This window comes from Eucyclogobius newberryi, unplaced genomic scaffold (genome assembly GCF_026437365.1).
Source record: "Eucyclogobius newberryi isolate DKJ021-1_F unplaced genomic scaffold, fEucNew1.0.hap1 SCAF_14, whole genome shotgun sequence".
In the NCBI taxonomy this organism is placed as follows: domain Eukaryota; kingdom Metazoa; phylum Chordata; class Actinopteri; order Gobiiformes; family Gobiidae; genus Eucyclogobius; species Eucyclogobius newberryi.
In genome coordinates this window covers 14707176-14732575 of record NW_027315768.1, presented here as the reverse complement: position 1 = coordinate 14732575, position 25400 = coordinate 14707176, and the positions used below count along the sequence as shown (strand labels likewise).

Genomic DNA, 25400 nt, shown 5'->3' with positions numbered 1-25400 from the left:
TCAAAAATATAGTGTCAAAACCAGATTTAGAGAGACTTATCCATGCGTTTGTCTCCAGTAGATTAGACTACTGTAACGGCCTGCTCACTGGCCTCTCCAAACGAGCTGTAAAACAGCTGCAGTACATCCAGAACGCTGCTGCTCGGGTCCTGACTAGAACCAGGAAGTATGATCACATTAGTCCTGTTCTCAGGTCTCTGCACTGGCTCCCTGTGGCTCAGAGAATAGACTTTAAAGCAGCTCTGCTTGTGTACAAGTCTCTCCATGGCCTAGCACCAAAGTACATCTTGGATATGTTAGTGCCATATGAACCATCTCGGACTCTGAGGACCTCAGGGACCGGCCTCCTGCTGGTGCCCAGAGTCAGGACTAAACATGGGGAATCTGCGTTTCAGTTTTATGCAGCTAAAATCTGGAACAGTCTTCCTGAAGATGTGAGACAGGCTTCAACTCTGACAATGTTCAAATCTAAGCTAAAAACAGTTTTGTTTAGCTGCGCATATGACTGAAAGGATTTTTTCTTTGCACTCTTCTCTTTTGTTTGTGATTTTATTAGTTTAGAAAATCAGTTGGATTGATAATTTTTAATTTAGTTAATTTTATTGTATTTCTGTTTCTGTAATTTCTTTGTGATTTGAATGCATTTTTCCTGCTGTGAAGCACTTTGAATTGCCTTGTGTATGAAATGTGCTCTACAAATAAACTTGCCTTGCCTTGCCTTGCCTTGCCTAACTGCTACTACATGCTACTTTACCACTCGGACTACTAATTCTAATAGTGCTACTACGAACGCTAGACTTGTACTACAATTAAAGTCACTAATAGTACTATTATTTGAACTATGAATACAACTACAATGTCAACTACGACCACTACTACTAACATCACTTCATCACTGGAGCTTCAGCAACTTATATCCCACCATTTTTACCAAACCACTTATTTATTTTCAATATCCCGGGCCGCTTTGTGGCTCAACATTCTATTTTAACTTCTCCAAACTAAATTACATGATTATATTAACAAAATGGACTCAGTATCAGTACAGTTTTAAATATTCCTATGTCCCCGTTTTTTTCTGACACAGGCGTAAAACCTATTCCAGCTTATGGGAATTGGTCTGACACACAATATTACAAATGTGATTGTGTGCGGAGGAAGTGAGTTGCCTGAATTAGGACGCGGTGACGCTGTATTCTCGCTCGCCACCGTTTGAGAGCACTTTGTTTTTTACAGACGGAGGAAGGATACGGACGAGAGGGGCGCTTCCTCTTCTCACAGGCTCGTATTCGGCAGCTGCGGCCGCCTTTGATTAGCGCTAACATCTGGGACGCACACCAAGGCCGTCCCACCAAAAACTGTTGATCCACCAAAGGCCAAAGCATTAGCATTTAGCACATAAGCTCAGATTCACATACTCCACTAACGGCCAAATCTGATTATGCTTCTAAATACAGTCTCATTAATACCGGGGTGACATATTTTTATGACTTATGGTTGGAAAATGTGTTTGGGGAATGTTTATATGTCGACAATATGTGCTGTGATGAATGAGGCGCAATTAATGCAGAAATGAGGCAATGAACAAGACAAATGCTTCTACAGGAGAAGCAAAATCCATGATTTCAGATTGTGTCATAGGGACCAGAAAGTTCTTTTCTTCAGCATATCAAATAGCATCATTTAAAGTAGACTTTCTTCCACAATGTACAGTGGGAGAAAGGGCTGTAGGTCTTTAGTCGCTTCGGTCGATGGTGTCCAACATTTTTATTAGAAGGCAAATCATTTTACTAGGTTATGATGTGAAAGTGAGTTTATTCTGTCTTTTTAACCTGTAAATACCATGTTTAGTTGAACTTTTCTGTATGAATAGTTATTATCCTGTGAGCTTGTGGTTTGGGTCAGATATTTGACATTATGACTGGTCATATGAGATACTTAAAGGGGCTCTACCTATTTTATTTTTTTATTTTTTCACATAATAAAGTGAAATCAGTTTTGCTCCACCATGGATATATTGTATAATCAGCTCTTAGGGTAAACATGAGACCAATGTGTGCCGGCTGCATCTAATTATAAAGCGTTTTATTCTCTGCAGGAAGTGCACTGTTAGCATGCTAAAGTTTGTTAGCTTTACTATGAAAGTAAACTCTGCTCTGGCCTCTGAAAGTTGTGAAAAGCGCTTATAAACACACCGCAGTAAATATTTAGGATGCTTACCTAATGCATTAGGTAAGTGAGCGATACATGTGGAGCTGTAAAATATTTGAAATGACCTAGTTCTGTATTTCATGTTCTTTAAGACAGTTAAAATCTGGTACAGTGCCTTTAACAGTTTTGAGAGATTTGCCAGCTTCAGGGTAAGCCCCATTTAGTGCACAAGGCTTGTTTGTTAAGTTGACCAAGAATGCCTTTAGTCGAGTACAGCCCTGGTGCGTATGCATATACTGTATCATATTACCAGCGTGTAATACTCTTTATAAAATACCCTTGGAGTAAAAAGAAAAAAGTCACATTTTGTTTTATTTAGTACTGTATAATACTAGTACTTGCTATAGGCTACACATGCTACTTTTTTGTGCATTTGCAAGCGTATTACTAAGTTTTACTATTGATACTTTTGATAGGTTGTCTTCCCATAGTCTAAAACCAGACTTATTCAAACTTATCAGGAGTGAGGAAAGAGTTAACCAAGTTCTTTATCCCCCTGTAAGAACACAATGGGTGTGGTCTTGTATCTGGACTCATGCCATCCTCCCTCCCCCTCATCTCCCCATCCCTCTCTCCCTCCCTCCCTCTCTCCTCTCTCTGTTGCCTGTCCGCCCGTGCATGTCAGTCCTGCTCCCAATGCAGCGATAGCAGTGAGGCAGCAGCAGCACCGAGAGGAAACGCTGAGAGGGGCAATGATTCTCTGCAGCGTTATTGTTCCTGCCAGGCTGTTGGCCTAACCGCAAGACGCTGCCAACTTCAAACACTCACACCTTTTTTTTCCCCTCCAAGAAGTTTTTTTACAACATCTTCTTCCCGCAGGTTTTTCTGAAAGAGGTCCTGGAGCAAACGCTGGAGAAGGAGAGGGAGGAGGTGAGGCACAGGGCTGGTATGGTGATCCGTGCCCACATCCTCAGCTATGTGGCAAGGTGAGTGCTTTCGGGACCAGGTGGGAGGGAGGGGTTTGGGAGGGGGGGGTTGAAAGGCAGTGACAGTTGGCGGTATTTGTTTAGGGATGGGGTTGGTGCTCGGTCATGCCTCCCCGCACGTGTTTACCATTGCAGTCGTCAGCACATGCGTTGCATGGATTAGTCTGCAGTGTGCCGCTGGAATGGATGCGATACTGATTGATCGGACCGCCGAGGCTATCCTGAGCAGAATTCAAACTACGCACTGTTAAAAGGTAGATGGGCACTTGGAACTATGCATTTGAGACACAATCATACTGCAATTACTCAATTTGTGGATAGTATTGTGTGTGAAATGTAGAAGTATGGCACAGAAATAGGTTGTAAGTCTTTTTTGCAGCATTGCTTTTTGCATGTGAGCTGCATCTTTGCTCTGTCAGTAAATAAGTAAGTGCATGTTTAAAGGTGCACTGTGTAACTTTTCCTGTAGAGTGTCCCTCCCCCGCGTACTTGTCCAGGTGAAGCCATCAGGCCAAGTTACTGGTCCAATCTATGGAGAGGCACCAAAAACACCTGCAATTTTAACAAATGCAAGATAGATACTGTGGAACATTCCTGGTGAAGCAGTGACATTTTCTATGCAGAGGGGAAGGCAGTGAATCAGAAAAGTTGCATGGTGGTCCTTTAACTGTGTTTGAATGCTTTAGCCCTGCAAAAATAATAAACGTCTGTTGTCTTGGGTTTTCTTGGGTTCCAAAGCGTCGAGGATACAATCATGACACAAGCACTAAGCCACACAGTTATGTACATGGAGAGTCACATAAGTTGCCTTCAGTCAGATCGTATTGCACATAAAAGTGTTTTGATGGTAATCTTGTATTATTTTGTGTAAAGAGCTGGCACTGGTCTGTCTGCCGCTGTGTCGACTGTAAAGCTGCATCTCTCCTGGCATCAGTCCAAACGACACTCATGCAAATACGCTTTGTGTGTTTCTGCTGCTAAATGTCTATAAGTCACACCCCAAAAAACATTTGTCTGCCACCCTGGATAACCGTTAAAACATATCTACCTCTGTAAGATCCTTTTAGTATTATTGAAAATATAGTAAGATAGCATGATGATATAGCATGATGTTTGTAGTGACAGCAAGAATGTTTGTGGTATTGCTAATCTGTTGGAGTTGGCTTTGCACAATAACAAATGTATGACGTTTTATATATATTGCTGCAGAAATGCTGTAAATTAGACTTTTACATGCGTTTTAATGCTCCTTAAAGGTGCATTAGTCTTTTCTTCACTCCATGACACAAGTCACCTCACTGTCACACTTCTCACTTGTATTCTTTCTAATCGTGGCTGGCAGTCAGTCCGTTGTCGCCCTGTAACGTATCGCCGCTCCACCTGTGCTCCGCCGCGTTCGAGGTCAAACGCCGTCCTCAGAAAAAGCCCCGTCGGGACCGTGCAATGATCCCGATGACAAGAGTTCAAGTTGTGGATTCTACGCCTTTTCCGCCTGATCTTATAGCTACAAGTGAAGGGAAGTCCCCTCCCCCTCCCCCGCCCCACCGGACCCTGGTCTCACTGTGTTATTACATGTAACACTATCTGTGCTGAAAGTGATTACTGCCCGGGCCAGGTGGGGTCGTGGGTCAGGTGGGGTCAGAGGTCACAGGGCTGGTGCATTGTGTGTGGTCTGCCTCAGAGTCTGTACGTGGGTGACAGGGCTTAGTCACAGGGCCAAACACTAGCGCCCACACGGAGTCAACACGCGGCAAAAGTTCTACAGGGAACGATGTAGAAGAAGTCTGAGTAGAGGTGAGAGAGAATCGTAATAAAATGTTGTTTTTGAGGAAAATTAGAATCTATATTATATCAAGTGTATTGTCTATAATTAAAACTGTTAAAAATTAGCGAAAAAAGAGAAAGAAAGTTCCCAACAATGGTTACAGTATAAAGGGATATTTTGGCACTTTTATGGTCCATATGTGATACTTGAACCTCAACTAAGTATATTTGAAGTTAACACATTCCTGATGCTGATCAATATTGAGATAAGAATCTGATTGTGTTGGGACCTAAGGAGAATGAGATAAGAATTAATTTGGGAGAAAATATGTATGTAAAATTAGTCGCCAAACTGCTATGTCTGGTCTGGTTTCTGCCTCTTGACCTTTAGACTTCATGTGTACTTTTTTGTCTTGAACAGTAGTATTTTGTAGTTCATAAGCTATATTGTTACATTGATGAGCTTAGTCTTGGTTTTAATTTGCTATTCTCTTATGTTATGCAATTGTTAGTGTTCTTTTGATCGTAGATGTTCTTCAATTTTCATTGACATTCACAATTAGAGGTGATTTAGTAACTGCAATTATCTCCCAATCCCCCAATGTTGCTCAATCGGTGCCTGTTTCTGCGGTTGTGTTTGCACAGAACTCAAACGAACATGCTGATTTACTGAAATGTGTTTTTATTATGTCTGGGTGCTTGATGTACTGTGATGTTTGTGAACGAGCAAGCCAAAGACAGATTCTTGCCATCAGCACTCATTCTATTCTATATATAAAGTTCTGTGATCCAAATATATATTTATCTTTTACAGCCACAACTTACTATGTACAATACAGAATCTTTTTTACTTTAAAGCACAGTATTTGCGTGTATGATCATAGAAATAGCATTGTAACTAAACATGTAATTATAGTAATGATAGTTACCATTAGAAACTGTATTTTATGATAATTTGATCCTAACTTGACCCAATATGAAGACTACAAATGACCAGGAAACATGACTAGTGTTTCTTGCCTTTATCTCTCATTGTCCCTGTTACCACACTATTACCGTGCTATTACAGTGCTATTACCGTGCAATTACAGGGCTATTACCGTGCTATTACAGTGCTATTACCGTGCTATTACAGGGCTATTACCGTGCTATTACAGGGCTATTACAGGGCTATTACCGTGCTATTACAGGGCTATTACCGTGCTATTACAGTGCTATTACCGTGCTATTACAGGGCTATTACCGTGCTATTACAGGGCTATTACTGTGCTATTACAGGGCTATTACCGTGCCATTACCGTGCTATTACAGTGCTGTAATAACACCTTTTTATAATCAAGCATGTGAAGCCAGGTGTTAAACTGTCCAACCAACTAAAACTGTTTGACTATAACAGTAAATATGTTAATAACGTATACTTTATATTTGTTTTTTTCCAGGAAACATTACAACTTGGTCCGGTCCAGCGTCGTCACCATCCAGAAGAACTACCGCGCCCACTTTTGGAGACGCCTCTTCCTGCGGATTCGAACGGCCGCCATTATACTCCAGAAGCATCACAGAGGTCAAAGGGCGCGCTCGCTCTGCCAGCAGCTCAGAGAGGAGGAGGAGAAGAAGAGGAGAGAAGAAGAGGAGCGGAGGAGACGGGAGGAAGAGGAGAGGAGACGGATGGAGGAGGAGAGGCTGAGGAGAGAGGAAGAGGAGAGAAGGAAAAGGGAGGAAGAGGAGGAGAGACAGAGGGACGAGGAAGACGAGCGGAGGAGGCAGGAGGAACTGATGGAGGAGAAACAGAATACAGACGACAGGTATGGAAAGTTTACATTGCTCTCATTATGTTGAAGTTTGGTCTAGAAAACTATTTAATTCTCCCGTCTGGTTACGTTGGGTCTCCATGATGCGCTTTAAAATCCTATATGTTATTGACATTGCAATATAATTTATATATATAATAGGAAGTAATATATTGCCACTAGGAATGTCACAATATCTTAATTTTGGTGTTAAGGAAATCCTTTCTTTTGTTTGTTCAATACATTACTTTTCCAATAGTGTGAGCAATGCAAAAGTAAAGTTAATATGATAAAAACAGCCACATAAAAAGTTCTATATAATTGTGTGTACTTTTTAGAAGTACAGATTTAATTGAAATTATGTAATTTTGCTTCTAAAATAGTCACAATTATTTGTTTTTAGTTCTTACAATTATTTTGTGACCTGAATAATCCTGATTATTGATTAAACAAATAATCTTGACATCCCTAATTACAACAACACGTTTTCCATCTAAATGTAATTACAGTTGTTGATGTTTTTAATATTTGTAAAGTAGATGTGAGTATTGTGTCAAAAAGTAGGCCAAAATGTTTTGTTTTTGTTTTTTTCATATCATGCAGCGCTACAATATGTGCTAGCTAAGTTTACTTTTTGAAGGTATTGTTCATTCATCTAAAAATACTTCCTTTGAGCTGTGCTTTGTTTAATTTAAAACAAGAAGTTGGACCTTTGTCTATCTAAATAAGCTGTTACTGTGGTGATAATTTGAGAGAAGTGCCAGGGCTTCTGCTGGGGACAATTCTATTGTTCAAAAAAAAAAAGATGATTTATGTACTTAAACTTATTTTTGTTTAATTATATTTTTCTCATTTTAGGAACTCAGTGACTGTGAACGGTGCTTGCGAAAAGGTAAATTCTGTTTTCTCATGTATGTTTGGGTTGGCAAGATGTCCCAAAAGACAATTGAAATACAAAAAAGTGTAAACTAGCTGAAGTATTTGTACATTTATTTTAAGAAGAGCAGTAGTTGTTGTTTTTTTAAATATTTTAATTGGTAGTTCTTACATGGAACATTTTCCTTTCATTACAGACTCTTAAGTTTTCAATATTACCAAATTAATTTCCTACATTTTGAACATGAATGATGTTAAGTCACTGGTTTCCTCGCCATTGTAAAAAACAAACTAACACATTACAACACTCAAAGGAAACGACTTATGTGATCGCCACTGTTTTTGTTTCAGAAGGTCCTGTCCCAGACCCAGTCCCAGACCCAGTCCCAGACCCAGTCCCAGACCCAGTCCCAGACCCAGTCCCACAGCGACACCACGGAGGAGGAGAGCCGACAGATGGAGGAAATCCTACGACTGGAGCGCGAGATCGAACGTCTCCAGAAGCAGCAGGAAGACGGCGTGTCCGTGCTCGGAGACGTGTCCCGCGACGAGCTCCGGGAGATCAGGGACGCCGAAATTTACCGCCTGGAGAAGGAGGCATCGCGAGTGGCCACAGAATTCCTGGACTTGTTAGACTTTGGTGGTTTGGAGCCTTCTTTATCCAGCGAGGAAAACCTCCACGACCCAATGGAGTCCACCGCTCCTCTGGCTGAAGAAGAGGTGGACGAGGGGTTCCACGCTGAAGACGAGTGCGTGGCGTTGCCGGATTTCCCCTCACCGGCGTCAGTTCCTCTGGACAAAGAGGTGTTCCAGAGTGTCCCGCCGCCTCCTCCAGCGTTTGCCGAAGGACAACAGGCTTCTCCCTACCCTTCGTCTGCGCAGAAGAAGCAAATCACCTCCAACGGACTTAGTCATGTTCCTAATCTTTCAACAACGCAAGCTCCAGCTCCTCTTTCTGCGCTCACTAACGGACACGGGCACGCGGGGGACGATAGGGTCAGCGGCGGGTCAGAGCAGTGTGAGCCGGTGAACAACAACAACCTCCCGGACCAAGAGTCGGACTACGACCAGGAGGAGTTTGAAGAGGCTCATGGGAGTTCGGGGGCGAGCATCAATGATGGACATATCACAGACGAGGAGGTGCTGAGGAAGTCGTCCGGCACGCAGAACAGTCTGGACTCGTTCAGGGGCAGCTCGGACTCGGTGAGCATTTTAACATGAAATTCACACATATCGTAGCTAATTTATATGGTGAATTAAAGTACCAGTAAGATACTTTATGAGGTATGGTTAGGTATACATTTTATTTATGCTTTTGTCATAAAGTGCTTCACAGGCTACAATAAAATCTGGATAATATAAAAATAACATATATCAATTATTATGCTTTTAATTTTTTTTCATGCTCTTTCTCTCCTCCCATTATAATTAAGACTTAATCAAACATAAATCAACCATTTTCACTTTTATACTTACTATACTACTTAATATTGTCACATTTGTATCACAAAAGGTTTGATCTTGTATTACATTATTGGTAAGTGGTGTGGATCTACAATGTCAATGCCCAGTGGGATAGAGCTGCTCAATATATGTCACAACGGAATTAATTATTGATTTGAGCTGTCATGGTTAATGAATTATGGGTAAGGATGGTAATGGCCGATACAAATATGTTTTATTTGATACGATACCAAGTAATACTATGGCAAATCAAAAATATTCAATATAAATATAGAATATAAATATACATTTATCCAATACCAATATCAGTGCTTTTTATACTCAAATGCATTGAAACTCCTTAACTATGAACAGCTTTGGCTTCTTTTCTCTCTCACTTGAACTAATATGAATAGTTGAGAAAACCTAAAATATGAACAATGTATTTCAAAAGTCTAAAGTCTAGTATTTTAAGTATCGATATTTTTGCACGAGTATCGACACTTTTCGATACGTCTGTCAGTAGCGATATATTGATATTTGGTAACGATCTTTGGTAACAATCTGCCCATCAACATCAGGATGTAGCAGTATAAAATGTTATTTTAAATAAATACAATTATTTATATATTGTATTAAGTTTCTGACCAACTTCAAATCAAATGTATAGACTTTGTGAAACTTTATGAAACTTTATGAAATCAAACTTAAAAGTGGCAAAACAGCCTGATAAAAAGTCCAGTAAATAGTTTTTGGACTAAAAAGACTTAAATTGTCACATTCATTCATTATAATTACACCTTGATGTGATCATTACGATGAGCGATAAACCAAATAATCTTGATATCCCTAATTATGGGAGGTGTATTCTCCCAAGTCATATCCAAGGCCTTTTTGATTTGTTATTTTAGATTATATTTTCATTTGTATTATTTTATTATCTATGTTCTTTTTCTTTCAATGTTTTGAACTGTGTCCAAGAGTACATCTCCATTTGTCCATAGCCTATAGCCAAACACTGATTGAGTACGATATGATATGATTGAGTGGTTTGATCGTGATGACTTCATAGAAACTGCCAGTATCAACAAAAGCTACAAGCTCCAACAGTGCCTGCGTGTCAGGTGCATCGCTTCAGGCAATAGCTGGCTCCTCACACTAGATAAACACAGTCAAACTGCTATGAAGAGCCTGGTTATCATCGTATGGTTTTGCTTGTTTATTTTTACAGTTCATCGACAGTGATGAGGAGAACGATGCCTATGTGGACACAGATGAAGAGGTTTCCAACGGCAGAGTCAACCTCCTGAACGGATCTGGGCCGCCGTACTTCCACGGTTACCTCTACATGAAGAGTGAGAGTTTCTATCTTATTCGCAGAAATAGCCTAAGCACATGTGACTTTTCTGGTTGAAATTTTTGCTTGGAATAAACTTCTATCGTTACGGAGACAAGCAAGTGACAGGTCAGATGTGTGGAAAGGCTGACAAACAGAATAATACCAAACACTGAGTGAAAAGACAACATAAAAAGTGAATAGAGAATAAAGCAGTAATTATAAAAGTCAGTCAGGCATCTGTCTCTCGATGTATCAGTCCCATCTGTCCATAACTTATTTCATTCATTTCATATTTCATTCGCCTTTGTTCCTATCATCCATTTTCTTGGTTTTGATTTTATTTGTGGCAGCCAAAGCTACATTCCACAGGTATCCATCAATCATTTCCATTGTTGGAGTTTTACACCCGGGATGCTGTACTTTGTTTTAAATGCAAATGGAATGTCAGTGTTGAATACAGCCTGCCGCGCCTCATTGATTCTGATTCTGATCTCAGTCCAGTCTTTATGAATAATGGGACAGTCCCGAAACACATGGTACTGAAGAGCAACTCCACATCCACATTTCTCATATTTCTCTCTCTAACATCTGTAATAAACGCATGATGGAAAACTCAACAAAATCAAAAATCAAAAATCAAGATAAGCTCTTTACATTCATCTGGAAATATACAATATCCAGTTGCAAAAACAGCAACCACACAGCAAATCTGTCACTTTGGACCTTAAAGTATGTGAGTAAGTCGACCCTTTACTTGAGCCGCATTCAAGCACCATTTCCATCGTGATAAAACCATGAGATCCACAATCTTGCCCGCGCGTACGAGTTCAAACTGCTTGTGTTCACGTCCAAACTGCTTTGGTTAACTCTGACAGACTGCAGATTCAGTTGCATAATATTTACCTCGCACTCTGTATTTTGACTCGCACTTAGCCCTCCCTGTAAACCGCATGTGCCCTCGCTTTTGTTCTCCCAGGCGGTCTGATGATCCCCTGGCGTCGCCGCTGGTGCGTGCTAAAAGACGACACCTTCATGTGGTTCCGGGCCAAGCAGGACTCCCTCAAATCGGGCTGGCTCTACAAGAAGGGAGGGGGCATGTCCACGCTGTCCCGGCGAAACTGGAAAATGCGCTGGTTCGTCCTGCGCGAGAACAAGCTCGTCTACTTCGAGAACGACAGCGAAGAGAAGCAGAAAGGGACGATCGACGTACGAGCCGCCAAGTATGGAAATGATGTTGTTTAAATACTGGTTTTGAATGGAGAATGTGTATTTACATGTGTAATATTGATACGTTTAGGCAAATTGTGGACAATCACGAGAAGGAAAACGCTCTAAATATTGTGACGGAGGAGAGGACGTATCACATCTATGCAGAGACTCCGGAAGATGCAAGGTATTTATGAAAGACTTTACTACAATATCTGCTGTTTTATCTTATGTTTAGTTTTTAGTGTTAGTCCTTCCTTAGATGCATTATTGTAAGACATTTTTGTGGAATTAGAAGGATTAGTGGTTGAATTTACTCTTTGAACTAACTAGGGATCTAATTTACAAACCTTAACATGGAATTCTGACTAAAAGTGTATGTGTGTTTTATACGTGGACGTTTTTTTTCCCCTTTTTCTTAATTTCCACAACTGTCGATCACAAACTTAACGTGGGGCATTTTTGTTCATCCACAGGCTTTATAAATGGCAACTTTGACAGAATACTGTACCTACAAAACCATTATGTCCTTGATGATCCTGTGAAATCTTTATTAAATGACTTGAATGTTACAAAATAACTACATTTAATTCATATTATTAAAACATTCTGTTCGCCTTCAATGAGATGATGCCCTACATGGCCCCTACTGTATACGATCAGTTTTATTAGTTGAGTCAACCATTATTAATATATGAAATGAATCTTTACTTTACAGTTTTACATTCACACTTGATTACATACTCAAAGGGTTTAATATAAAACGACTAAATCAATTTAAATACCCATATAATAATGACATTCAGAGTTTTTTTGACATTTGACATTTCCCTTTTACCGTGTAGCTTACTGACTCTTCACAGTGATATGTTGACTCATTGTCCCCCCTTGTGGTTATCCATGGAAACAGTATTTAGTGCTGACTTGTTGCTTTCTCTCCCCCTCCCTCTTCCTCTCCTCTCCCTCCTCTCCTCTTCCTCGTCCTCCTTCACCTCGCTGTGACCCTGCAGTGGCTGGTTCAATGTGCTGAGTCGAGTGCACAGCGCCAGCTCGGAGCAGCTCCTGGAGATGCACCATGAACAGGCCAATCCAAAGAATGCAGTGGTGAGTTCCTCTTTCCTCTGGCCCAAGTGCACTTTACAGGCACAACGTGACTGATGATGTGTGAGTCTATGGATGTCTCATGTTTTGCATGAGTTTTATGTTGCATCACACGATTTATACTATGACATTGTTAGTAATCACCTTGAATTTATTATGGTTGTGTAAAGTGCTGTGCACAAAGACACAACAACAGTTTACACTGGTCTGAGCTGGGAAATGAACTGTTATTCATTTGATTAAGTTAATGCCATGTTTTCCTCTCTCTGCAGGGCACTTTAGATGTGGGCTTGATCGACTCGGTTTGTGCGTCTGACAATCCTGACAGGTGAGAAATACCTCTTAACTGTATTTACTTTAGTTTAGAATATTAATACAACAGTGTAATCAATACAATGGTTTGTTTTAGACCAAATTCCTTTGTGATCATCACTGCAAACCGGGTCATTCACTGCAACACGGACACTCCAGAGGAGATGCACCACTGGATCGGACTCCTGCAGAAGTCCAAGGGAGACGCCAAGAGCGACGGGCAGGAGTTTCTCGTCAGAGGTCAGTTTGGTCATGAGGAATTTAAATCAAAATCTAAACATTTAATCCACAATTGCTTTGCTTTAATGATCGCTCATCCCCAGGCTGGCTTCACAAAGAGATGAAGTCTGGAGCCAAAAGCACCTCTCTGAAGCTGAAGAAGCGCTGGTTTGTCCTCACCACAAACTCTTTGGATTATTACAAGTCTTCAGAACGAAACGCCACCAAACTGGGCACTCTGGTCCTGAACAGCCTCTGCTCTGTGGTGCAGCCAGACGAGAAGGTCTTCAAAGACACTGGTGCGGGGCAGGCCAACCTTTTATAATGTAGTGTAGTTCATCCATAAGTCACGAGCTCGATAACATGCTGTCTTCATACTGTTCTCTCAGGTTATTGGAACATCATTGTCCATGGACGGAAGCACTCTTATCGCCTTTACACCAAAATGCTAAATGAAGCCATGCGATGGGCTAATGCCATCCAGGGAGCTATAGACAGTAAAGTTCCCATAGAAACGCCAACTCAACAACTCATCAGGGATATCAAGGTAATGAAACCTCCTGCATCTAAACCAGTTCAACTGCTCGGAAAATAATGGAACATACAAAACAGAATCACTCTCTTACAATATGAATTCTGACATTTGACATGACATTTTTGGGTTTTCAGTCGTCCAAACCAGGGACACAGTCTGTAGTGAAGTGAGGTACTCACCTCTGTGTGCAGTGCTGACTTCTTTTTCAAAAGTCCCTTCTTTAGTTGTGCTTTCATATGTTTGATTTGTTTTATTACCATTGTAGAGTAGAGCTCTTGTTTGAGTGTGCTAGTTTCTTTCACTGACCTTATGCTGTGCATTATGCCTATGCAGGAGAGCAGTTTGAATGTAGAGGCTGTGGAGCAGACCTACTGGAGGAATCCCATCCTGAGATATACCCAGCATCCTTTGCACTCACCTCTTCTACCTCTGCCATATGGAGATGTCAGCGTCCACTGTGAGTTTTGTCCTTGTCTTTTATATTTATCACTTCAAACACCATTACACATCTGTATTTGCTTTTATGTTTAACACATGATAAAAACAAAACCCTAATATTTTAAATGCGTCTCTTGAGTGTTTTATATTCTACTCTTCGTTTTTGTATTGCTGGTCCTCGTTTACATGTTTGATGAGATTGTGTTTGCGCTCTGTCCCAGTGCAAAGGGAAAAGGGCTACACCAGCCTGCAGGACGAAGCTGTCAAGATCTTCAACTCTCTTCAGGAGATGGAGGCAGTGTCGGACCCGGTGCCCATCATCCAGGGCATCCTGCAGACCTGCCAAGACCTGCGAGCGCTGCGGGACGAGGTGTACTGTCAGCTGATCAAACAGACCAATCATGTGCCTCATCCCAACAGCCTGGCCAACCGCGCGCACTGGCACCTCCTCACCTGCATGAGCTGTACCTTCCTGCCCAGCCGAGGCATCCTGCGCTACCTCAGGTTCCACCTCAAAAGGTTCATGAAGGAAACACTTGTGTTCATGTGATGTTATATATATAATATATGTAGGACAGGAATGACTTCTATGGTAGAGTTGTTTAAAAGTCTAAGCCTGTCGAGTCGTCATATGCGATACCAGTGATTTTTGTTTTGATCCGATACCAAGTAATAGTATAGCCAGTATCACAATATCAATCTGATACTGATACCAACGAGTTTTGTGTTAAAAGGAATTGAAATGCCAAGCTTGAACTGATTGAACAATTGAATAGATTTTAAAATGTACTACAATTTAATATTTTTTCAAATGTGTTTTTTGTAGTTCCTCACTTTGGGTTGCCAGATCCTACAACAAAAAACAGTTGGAAAGAAACCTAGCGCTCACTGCCTCATGTCCAGAACCTGCAGCCATTAATCCCTTAATCAGTTGATAGTAGTAACTATAACACTCAAGTAAAGATGATTATTGTGAGATTGCAGACTGAGATTAAAACAAACAATACAATTTTAGAAAATCATTTAAAAATAAAATACCTGATTTTTTGATATTTTGACTACATAAATGATAAAACACCTACAGTATCTCACATAGCAAACCCCCATATCTGACAAAGACCATTTATTCTATTTTGCAGGATTAAAGAGCTCTTTCCTGGCACAGAGATCGAGCAGTATGCGCACTTCATCAGCGAGTCCCTCAAGAGGACCAAGTCTCGAGAGTTCGTGCCGTCCCAAGAAGAAATCATTGCACTGCTGACCAGACAGGAAATGACCACCACAGTTTACTGTCACGGAGGAGGCTCGTGCAAGATCTCCATAAACTCACACACCACAGCTGGAGAGGTAAAGTGCTGCAAATATACGCAGCTATTTGTCAGATAAATGTATTTGCTGTTGTTAAAATGCTGTTTTTGTAGGTGGTGGAGAAGCTGATTCGAGGGTTAGCCATGGAAGACAGCCGCAACATGTTTGCATTATTTGAACACAACAAATCCATTGACAAAGCGGTGGAAAGCAGAGTGCTCGTAGCAGACGTTTTGGCCAAATTTGAAAGGTAGAATCGTTCATAAACGCAGAGTGTTATTATCTGTAACCCTATTGTGGTGCGCGTGCTAATGGTGCGCCGTATGTTTAGGCTGTCTGTCAGCGAGGAAGAGGATGTCGGCCAGTGGAAACTTTACTTCAAGCTCTACTGTTTCCTGGACGTGGAGAGCATGCCCAAAGAAGGAGTGGAGTTCGCCTTCATGTTTGAGCAGGTGACACGTTTAGGGAGATTGTGTTCAAACGGGTGACAAGAGCTGGGCGGGGCAACCGTAGATGATCAATATGCAATGCTACATAACGAGTAGTTATGATAAAAGGTCGTGGTATTTCTGTAGTTTTTGGTTGTTTGTATCAGGAGAGTTTGGGAAGAGTAAACACCTCACACCATGATACTAATCTATACTAAAACATCTGAATAGTTTTAGAATGATCTTGAGCTATATCAGAAATGGTAAAATGGTAATATTAAGGAAAGTTGTATTAGTGTTAAAAAAAGACTTTAAGATTTTAGTATAATTTTATCATTATTTTATTCTTAGTATCAAAATCAAGTTAGTTTCTTGTGCACTTTACAACTCTATACAGTTTAACAAAAATCATTATATTTATTGAGATGTGACATATTGCTTATGCTGGCTCTACAAGTCAATACTTAAATAGTTGTTTGGAAGATATACAAAGTTGAATATTGAGTAGTACGTCCTTTAGTATTATGAAAGATAAATCTTCCAAAAGAACTGATGAAAAGACTACAAATTTCAGTGTAGTATTTCAATAAAGTGATATTTATCCTTTTTCTGTTTAATTTACAGCCTATTCAAATTGATCTGTTGTTTTAATATATACAGTAGTGATATTAAAATGTTTTATGATTTTAATGGCTTCTCTGGTGCAAGAATTTCCTTTGGGATTAATGAAATGATATCTAATTTGGCATGAGAATGATACTGCAAACATACAGATACTCACTTTAGTCAGTATTGCCCACCCCTACTTTTATTAAATGCAGGTCTTCCCTGTAAAAGGCCAAACTAGTCCCACCTATTAACAGTAACATTGTGTTTATGAAATGAATGGAATGAACCCAACAGTATTTTGTGTTAAACAAAGCTCTGTATTATGTGCACCAGGCTCACGAGAGTCTGACCGGCGGACACTTCCCCGCCCGTGAGGAGACCCTGCAACACCTGGCCGCCCTCCGCCTGCAGTTCCTCCACGGGGACAAGGGCAAAGCCTCCTGGAACCTGGACAGTGTGTACCCCGTGGGCCGCCTCCGAAGCCGCATCGTCCAGTTCACCAAAGTGGGCGGGACCTCGGGAACGGGACAGACCCTGGAGCGGAGGAGGACCAGCTTCTTGGACGGGACGCTGCGGCGGGGGCTGAAGTCCGGCTCCATGAAGAAGCAGCGGCTGGAGGAGGAGCAGATGCTGGAGATGTGGATCAAAGAGGAGATGTCGTCCACACGGGCCAGCATCACCGACAAGTGGGCCAGGCTGAGCGGGCTGGACCAGCACCAGGCCATGCTCAAGTACATGACTGTGATCAAGGAGTGGACCGGGTACGGATCCACGCTGTTCGACGTGGAGGTACGAGCACTTTTCATTTGTTTGTTTACCATAGTTATTTAAAGGTGCACAATAGATGAACACTAACCTCTGTTGATTCAATGGGAAACACATTTTTTTTCCTCTTTTAAGACGTTTCCTGACGAGTTATGTTAGCATGGCAGTAGCATTTAGCCCTACCGTTTGTGTTCTTTGATATTTAAACTCACTTCATCCTTCTCCATGTTAACTCTTCATCTGTATTTTGGCATAATATATCTTCTAAGCTCCACATTGACTCTTGTAGTGGTTGAACAGTGAGTGCAGTTCTTCTACATTAAAATGAATGAATTGCGTCCCTCACAGAGCTGTGTCAGGGGCGTTCCCTCAGATGCCGACTATATAGCATTAAATGTAATTATTTCCATGGAAACCAAAAGGTGGCGCAACCAGGCCAAGTTACAGGTCAGATCTGTGGAGACACTCACAGTAACAATGTGTATTTTTGCCATAAAACCGCATGTAATTGTATAAATGAAAGATAGATGTGTTTGGTACCATACTGTAATATTTCAGGCAAAGCAGTAACATCTCCATGGAAACACGCAGACACCAGACACAGGAAAAGTCCCATAGTGCAACTTTACAAGATTTAAAACACAAAAACGCTACAGTGTGTCCATGCATCATTTTTCAGTCTATCCTGGAAGCAGCAGTCTAAGCGAGCACTCCCAAGCCTCCCTCTCCCCAGACATTTCCTCCCTCTCTTCCAGTAGGACCCCAATTCCTGAAACTATATACTGTATTTGTTGTTGAAAATACAGACAAATAGCAGCAGATTATAATTGTTATAAACATTATTGCAGTAGTTTGCTCTAACGTCGTCTTTCTGTCATCGGTTCCAGTGTAAAGAAGGCGGCTTCCCACACGACCTGTGGCTGAGCGTGAGTGCAGAGAACGTGTCCGTGTACAAGCGCGGGGAGCCCAAACCTCTGGAGACGTTCCCATACGAACACATCGTCTTCTTCGGAGCCCCACAGCCCTGCACTTACAAGATCACTGTGGACGAGAGGGAGATGCTGTTCGATACTCCTCAGGTATAATGTCGTGAGGAGTTCCTTTGAATAGGCTGCGTGTTTGGAGTTATTATGAGAAATATAGCGTGTGAAATATATATTATAATTTTAGAGTCATTTGTGCGAGCTCTAAACATAAGATTTGTCATTGAAATAGGAGCAAGTGCAGATAACTGTTATGAAATCTTTTTATCAATAGGTTGAAAAGTAGATTGATTTACAAATTTAAAATGTAGCTAATCTGCAAATAATAAGGATTGGACAAGACAGAATTCCCTCTAGAACAAGACTTTTACGTACTATATACAGTAAATTGTGCAGATCCGTTGACTACTTTTGACCTTTGAGCTCAGATTGTAACTCACTAGAGCTTAACAATTCTTTATGTCCGAGCGCCGTCTTGTCTTAACATCTTTACCCATTCCCAGCATGTTTTGTCATCTTTGTTTGTGAGAATGTATCAGGATAAACATATTCAAGTACCTTTTTCTGCCTCTAAAATCTCACTTTGCCATTGCTCCTTTAAGCCTCTTTTCTTCTGCTCGTTTCCAGGTTGCAGAGATCGCAAAGATCATGAAAGCCTACATTAACATGATTGTGAAAAAGCGCTGCAGCGTCAAGTCCGTCTCCAGTTACTGCACGAACTGGATCAGGTGATGGACTGGACTGGTGACCACAGGCCCTTACACTACACTCTATGGACGACTGCCCCCTGGAGGTGAACGAGCAGAAGACACAGAGGAACAACATGCCTTTGGACAAGAGCTTTTGATCGACTCTGGAATATTCTGTACTGCAAATGTGAAAGCCAGAACGTCCTCTCCCATTCTTTGTATGCTTGTTTTCCTGTGTTCTTGTATTATTGGTTACACTGGTCACTCTCCGCAAGCGTATGCAGTGTTAGACATGTCCGTAATAGCAAAAGAAAAACACACATCTTATTGTCTTCCTGGAGTTATGTTGATTGTGTATAGTGTTTCAAACCCACAAAACAAAATTCAGAACCCCTTTGAGATAATTCCTCAGGTAATGTATGTGATAAAAAGACGTTTGCCTTAGTGTTTTGGGAGTTGAGCGCTAATGTGGCCTTTATCGACTGCTACCTTTTGGAACAATATGAGTCTAAAACTGTGACCACTGCAGAGATGTTCATTCATTTCTCAACATTATTGTATAGAAGGTGTTGCTTGAAAAGGATTTGAAATGGTTTGTTTAGAGGGCGGGGTATTTATTAGTGTGCTGAAATGTAAAATGACGCTTTGCTAGGCTGTTATTCTATGGTTTTCTATTTCAAGGTTACAATATTTTGACATTTCAAGTTAATGGATTATGTATACGTTACAGTGCGAAGGGATGTTGTCCGTTACTGTCAACGATACTTTCTCAAACTGTTTTCTGTAGTTACCGTGTTCAATGTTATGCCAATCACACACAACAGTGTGGTTACAAATAATCCACAATATTTGAACGTTGGGATTCACCTCCCACGTCTCCGCTCAGAGGGGTTCTTCTGGTCAGCTGCCGGCGGCCACACCAGAGGCTCCTCGCACCCTCACAACGGACTGTTTCTCACATGTTTGGAAAGAAGGAAGGGAGCATGGAACTTGTTTTATATCAGAATTTAAAGATGCTTTAATAAATTATTGTATTTAATTGTTGCTGTTGCCATTCTTGTTGGAAAATACATTTGTGAGTTCTACAGTATACACCTGTTTCTACTTTTATAAACATTTACATAATACATGTCTAATCCAAAGTACCACAGTAGTCTTGTTAATTGGGGACAAGATCAGGAATAACCAATTCATATTTTCCTCTAATCTTCAATAGAATTCTTGACATCTTCTGCCGCTTCAGTATTTATTCCCAATGTTCACAGGATTTATTTTACGTATTTTGCAGCTTGATAAAACAAGTAGATGTGTGAATCAACTGAGTTTTACATTTGTTTCAGAAGGACACCGCTGCTGTATTACACGTGTATTTGATTTGGAAAAGCCAAAGCTCATCTATTTTACACAATCTGCCAAAAGAAAATATGTGACATCTTTATTTTCTTTAGAGTATAATTTATTTAATCCCACCCCTTTCCTAATTGTAAAAAACAACAACTAAAGAACACAAAAAACAGGTAGAACATAAGGCAAGTAAAGAAGTAAAAATAGTGTGCCATTGTGCTTATGTCTGTTATGATATTCACTTCCTCCATCTCCTTGAATACATTCCTTAAAGAAAGCGCCTCATTGTCAAAAGGTTTTAAAATGACAATGCAACACTTATTCACATTTAAAATCGTAGCCTTTTGTCTGGACATGCAGCTGACTCAAATGTACTTAAAGCTCTGTGTATTGGACTAAATCAAACGTTTCAAGACAGAACAAACTTCAGTCCTTTAGAGAAGCAAGGTAAGATTGTTTTTGTTAGTTTTGGGAAAATATGTGGAGCCCTGCCATAAATAAATCTGGTGTAAATTTAGTGTGTGACATAACGTGTTCTTTGTGCGTGTGGTGGATCGCACCGTGCAGGATGTTGGAGCTGCAGTGCCATGTGTTATGATCAATGCCTTCTCCTTAAAGGTTGCTGATGTGGTTTTGGCTGGTTAACCAAAATATATCTTGCATAATGGAGCCTTTGGGCTGCTTTGCTGACAGAGTGCAGAGGCTGGTGTTAAACATGAAATTAAACATGAAATAAAAATGTTACACAATCAACTCTCCAACAAAAAATATACAAGCCGCCGTGCCATTTGAAATCTCCCAGGAGCATTTGCAATGCCGCGGCCCATCGCCTTTCTACAAGGTGATTAGGGCCAGGATAGATCCATCCATATTCTTCTGCTTATTCAGGGCCGAACACTTCCTCCAGCTTATCCGGGGGGATCCCGGGGCGTTCCCAGGCCAGCCGAGCGACATAGTCCCTCAAGCGTGTCCTGGGGCCTCTTCCAGGTGGGACAACAGAATAGCCACGGCTCTACTCCGAGCTCCTCTCGTGTGTCTAATCTCCTCACCCTATCTCTAATTAGGGATCACACAGCCACTACCCAAAGCTCATGACCATAGGTGAGGTCAGAACGCAGACCGACCGGTAAATAGAGAGCTTTGCCTTTGGACTCAGCTCCCTCTTCACCACAACAGTCCGATGCAGTGACTGCATCACTGCAGCTGCTGCACCAATCCGCCTGTCAATCTCACGCTCCATCCTTCCCTCACTCGTGAACAAGACCCCGAGATACTTGAACTCCTCCACTTGGGGCAAGGACTCCCCACCCACCTGAAGAGGGCAAGCCACCTTTTTCCGGTCGAGAACCATGGCCTCGGATTTGGAGGTGCTGATTCTCATCCCAGCCGCTTCACACTCGGCTGCAAACCGTCCCAGTGCATGTTGCAGGTCCGGGTTTGATGGAGCCATCAGGACAACATCGTCTGCAAACAGCAGAGATGAGATCCTGTGGTCCCCAAACCGGACACCCTCCGACCCCTGACTGCACCTAGAAATTCTGTCCATAAAAATTATGAACAGAACCGGTGACAAAGGGCAGCCCTGGCGGAGTCCAACATGCACTGGGTTTTAAAGAAAACAGTTTACTGGAAAAAAATGTGCACATTTGTGAGAAAAAACACACCTTTGCCACGCTTTTCTCATTTATATATATTTTTTCTATCGTTTTGGATCCCACAGCCCTGAGCTGCCCATGAGGAATTTGAGTTTGGCAATATTGGCAATATTTGCATTGATTTGTAAATGTCTTGAGGATGTTTAATTTATGCAATTTGATATTACCGCATATAATGTTCTACATATTATACCGCCTATATTATTTCCCCCCTCCTGACTCAGCATGTGGAATGAAGGCTAATTGTACTCTCTCCCATAAGTTATTTTGTGCCTGTATTTGGATGCGATGTTTGCTTTAAACTGCAACACGCAAACTCAAGGACTTCTGCTACTTTTCAAGTCTACAACAAGTTAGCTTTCAGGGCCATGTTCATAATGGCCTCATCTGTGTAACAGTGAAATGGCCTTTTCCTCAAAGAGTAAACGGCTCTCATCCAGCTCTTCTTCAGCCTGACGTGTCGAGCCAGCGTTTTGGAGCAAACGGCCCATGTCCTTCCCAGGGTGACTCCTGGAGAGCTGAATGCTACACTCTCTTCTTCTCTCTTCTTCTTTGGTGTTTTATGGCGGCTGGTATCCAAGTGGTTACATTACTGCCAGACTTTATTTTTTAGGCTTCTGACTGCTCATGTGATGATGTAAATCATATGCGAAAAGAATGTGTGATTCCATGATGGCTCTCGCCTCCCGCGCGACCGCCTTCCCGCCAAACGAAGCTCAGTAATTCACCGTTGATGATTGCGTAGTTTGCGATTCAAATAGTAGTTTGTCCTGACAAATTGCAAGATTGTGCTGAACGCAGACCTGAGCAGGGAGAAAGAGGGAGAGCCTCGGTGACCCAGGACTTTTCATTGATGTTCAGGGGGTCAAAAATACCCGAGTTGTGGCGGAAAGAATAAAGTCTAAAGAATAAAGCACAAATAATAAAGCCTAAAGAATAAAGTCCAAAGAATACAGTCTTAAAAACTTTATTCCCTGCCTCCCTGTGCCTCCGTGACCTAGCAACAGAGACCCGCCGCTAATGCTCATGCTCATGCTAACGCTAAGACCACGGCATGAGGCAAGGCAAGTTTATTTGTAAAGCACATTTCATACACAAGGCAATTCAAAGTGCTTCACAGAGCAGGAAAAATGCATTCAAATCACAAAGAAATTACAGAAACAGAAATACAATAAAATTATTACGAGAGGAAATATTCCATCAAAATAAAAGCGGAAGAGGAAGTGAAGGCATTAATTGCGCCTCTGCTGGCCAATTGTAAAAATACACAATATCTGTAATGCACTTTTTTTCATGGCGTCTCGAGGAGAATATAATCCATGAGTTTCAAACAAATCAGACAATGTTGAGTTTTTCACACAATGGGTAGGGGGCGCTAGAGAGTAAATGTATTACATGGTATTAATTATTTCCAATCAGACCATAAAAACGCATTAGTGAGTGAAATATGAGCTCAGTAGATCAATTCCATTAGGCGTGACTTCATCAGGAAATTAATAAACAACCACACTTCACACATGCCACAAATACAAATATATTCAAAAAGAAATGTCATTATTTATCAAATCGAGACCTATTTCCCATGATGCATTGCGCACAATTTCTCGTTGCTCCGTAGCGAAACGTGTCTCTTTTAATTGGTTCCTTTATAATATATTACTTCATTTATAGTTTACTCACCAGCTTAACAATTTTAACAAGTTTTTTTTTTGCTTACTAAAATCAATATATAATGACTTGAATCTAAAACGCATCAATGTTGCCAACCAACATTTCCAAACATTTACGACAGTATGTGAAAAGTGAATAACAAACTTTCCAAAACGCACTTTCCAAACGTCACTGAACAGTAGTAGTGACGTCAGCCTGTCGTAAACACACCCCCGGGCTCCTCCCCGCTTCTGTTGCTCCTCCCCGCTTCTGTTGCTCCTCCCCGCTTCTGTTGCTCCTCCCCGCTTCTGTTGCTCCTCCCCGCTTCTGTTGCTCCTCCCCACTTCTATAGCCCCTCCCCGCTTCTGTTGCTCCTCCCCGCTTCTATAGCTCCTCCCCGCTTCTATAGCCCCTCCCCGCTTCTGTTGCTCCTCCCCGCTTCTATAGCTCCTCCCCGCTTCTATAGCCCCTCCCCACTTCTGTTGCTCCTCCCCGCTTCTATAGCTCCTCCCCACTTCTATAGCTCCTCCCCGCTTCTATAGCTCCTCCCCGCTTCTGTTGCTCCTCCCCGCTTCTATAGCTCCTCCCCGCTTCTATAGCTCCTCCCCGCTTCTATAGCTCCTCCCCACTTCTATAGCCCCTCCGCGCTTCTGTTGCTCCTCCCCGCTTCTATAGCTCCTCCCCGCTTCTATAGCCCCTCCCCGCTTCTGTTGCTCCTCCCCGCTTCTATAGCTCCTCCCCGCTTCTGTTGCTCCTCCCCGCTTCTATAGCCCCTCCCCGCTTCTGTTGCTCCTCCCCGCTTCTGTAGCTCCTCCCCGCTTCAGTTGCTCCTCCCCGCTTCTGTAGCTCCTCCCCGCTTCTATAGCCCCTCCCCGCTTCTGTTGCTCCTCCCCGCTTCTATAGCTCCTCCCCGCTTCTATAGCTCCTCCCCGCTTCTATAGCTCCTCCCTGCTTCTATAGCTTCTCCCCGCTTCTGTTGCTCCTCCCCGCTTCTGTTGCTCCTCCCCGCTTCTATAGCTCCTCCCCGCTTCTGTTGCTCCTCCCCGCTTCTATAGCTCCTCCCCGCTTCTATAGCCCCTCCCCGCTTCTGTTGCTCCTCCCTGCTTCTGTAGCTCCTCCCCGCTTCTGTTGCTCCTCCCCGCTTCTGTGGCTCCTCCCCGCTTCTATAGCTCCTCCCCGCTTCTATAGCTCCTCCCCGCTTCTATAGCTTCTCCCCGCTTCTGTAGCTCCTCCCCGCTTCTGTTGCTCCTCCCCGCTTCTATAGCTCCTCCCCGCTTCTATAGCCCCTCCCCGCTTCTCTTGCTCCTCCCCGCTTCTATAGCTCCTCCCCGCTTCTATAGCTCCTCCCCGCTTCTATAGCTTCTCCCCGCTTCTGTTGCTCCTCCCCGCTTCTGTTGCTCCTCCCCGCTTCTATAGCTCCTCCCCGCTTCTGTTGCTCCTCCCCGCTTCTATAGCTCCTCCCTGCTTCTATAGCTCCTCCCCGCTTCTGTTGCTCCTCCCTGCTTCTATAGCTCCTCCCCGCTTCTGTTGCTCCTCCCCGCTTCTGTTGCTCCTCCCCGCTTCTATAGCTCCTCCCCGCTTCTATAGCCCCTCCCCGCTTCTGTTGCTCCTCCCCACTTCTGTAGCTCCTCCCCGCTTCTGTTGCTCCTCCCCGCTTCTGTAGCTCCTCCCCGCTTCTATAGCTCCTCCCCGCTTCTGTTGCTCCTCCCCGCTTCTGTTGCTCCTCCCCGCTTCTATAGCTCCTCCCCGCTTCTGTTGCTCCTCCCCGCTTCTGTTGCTCCTCCCCGCTTCTATAGCTCCTCCCCGCTT

General features: G+C 42.4%; 1 protein-coding gene across 1 annotated transcript in view; it reads left to right on the top strand.

Annotated features, from left to right (window-relative positions):
• The window catches only part of myo10l3 (myosin X, like 3), a 69329-nt gene extending 49348 nt beyond the window's left edge, over positions 1 to 19981 (top strand). The window contains exons 22-41 of the mRNA XM_072444380.1: positions 3031 to 3137; positions 6341 to 6706; positions 7550 to 7592; positions 7976 to 8770; positions 10242 to 10365; positions 11326 to 11569; positions 11647 to 11742; positions 12566 to 12659; positions 12929 to 12984; positions 13066 to 13208; positions 13292 to 13486; positions 13577 to 13734; positions 14056 to 14179; positions 14382 to 14679; positions 15300 to 15507; positions 15582 to 15718; positions 15800 to 15920; positions 16839 to 17294; positions 18158 to 18349; positions 18881 to 19981. Coding sequence (XP_072300481.1) covers positions 3031 to 3137; positions 6341 to 6706; positions 7550 to 7592; positions 7976 to 8770; positions 10242 to 10365; positions 11326 to 11569; positions 11647 to 11742; positions 12566 to 12659; positions 12929 to 12984; positions 13066 to 13208; positions 13292 to 13486; positions 13577 to 13734; positions 14056 to 14179; positions 14382 to 14679; positions 15300 to 15507; positions 15582 to 15718; positions 15800 to 15920; positions 16839 to 17294; positions 18158 to 18349; positions 18881 to 18985 — 4062 coding nt within the window. The 3' untranslated portion in view covers positions 18986 to 19981. The remainder of the gene's footprint in view (positions 1 to 3030; positions 3138 to 6340; positions 6707 to 7549; positions 7593 to 7975; positions 8771 to 10241; positions 10366 to 11325; positions 11570 to 11646; positions 11743 to 12565; positions 12660 to 12928; positions 12985 to 13065; positions 13209 to 13291; positions 13487 to 13576; positions 13735 to 14055; positions 14180 to 14381; positions 14680 to 15299; positions 15508 to 15581; positions 15719 to 15799; positions 15921 to 16838; positions 17295 to 18157; positions 18350 to 18880) is intronic.
• Positions 19982 to 25400: the final 5419 nt, after the last annotated feature.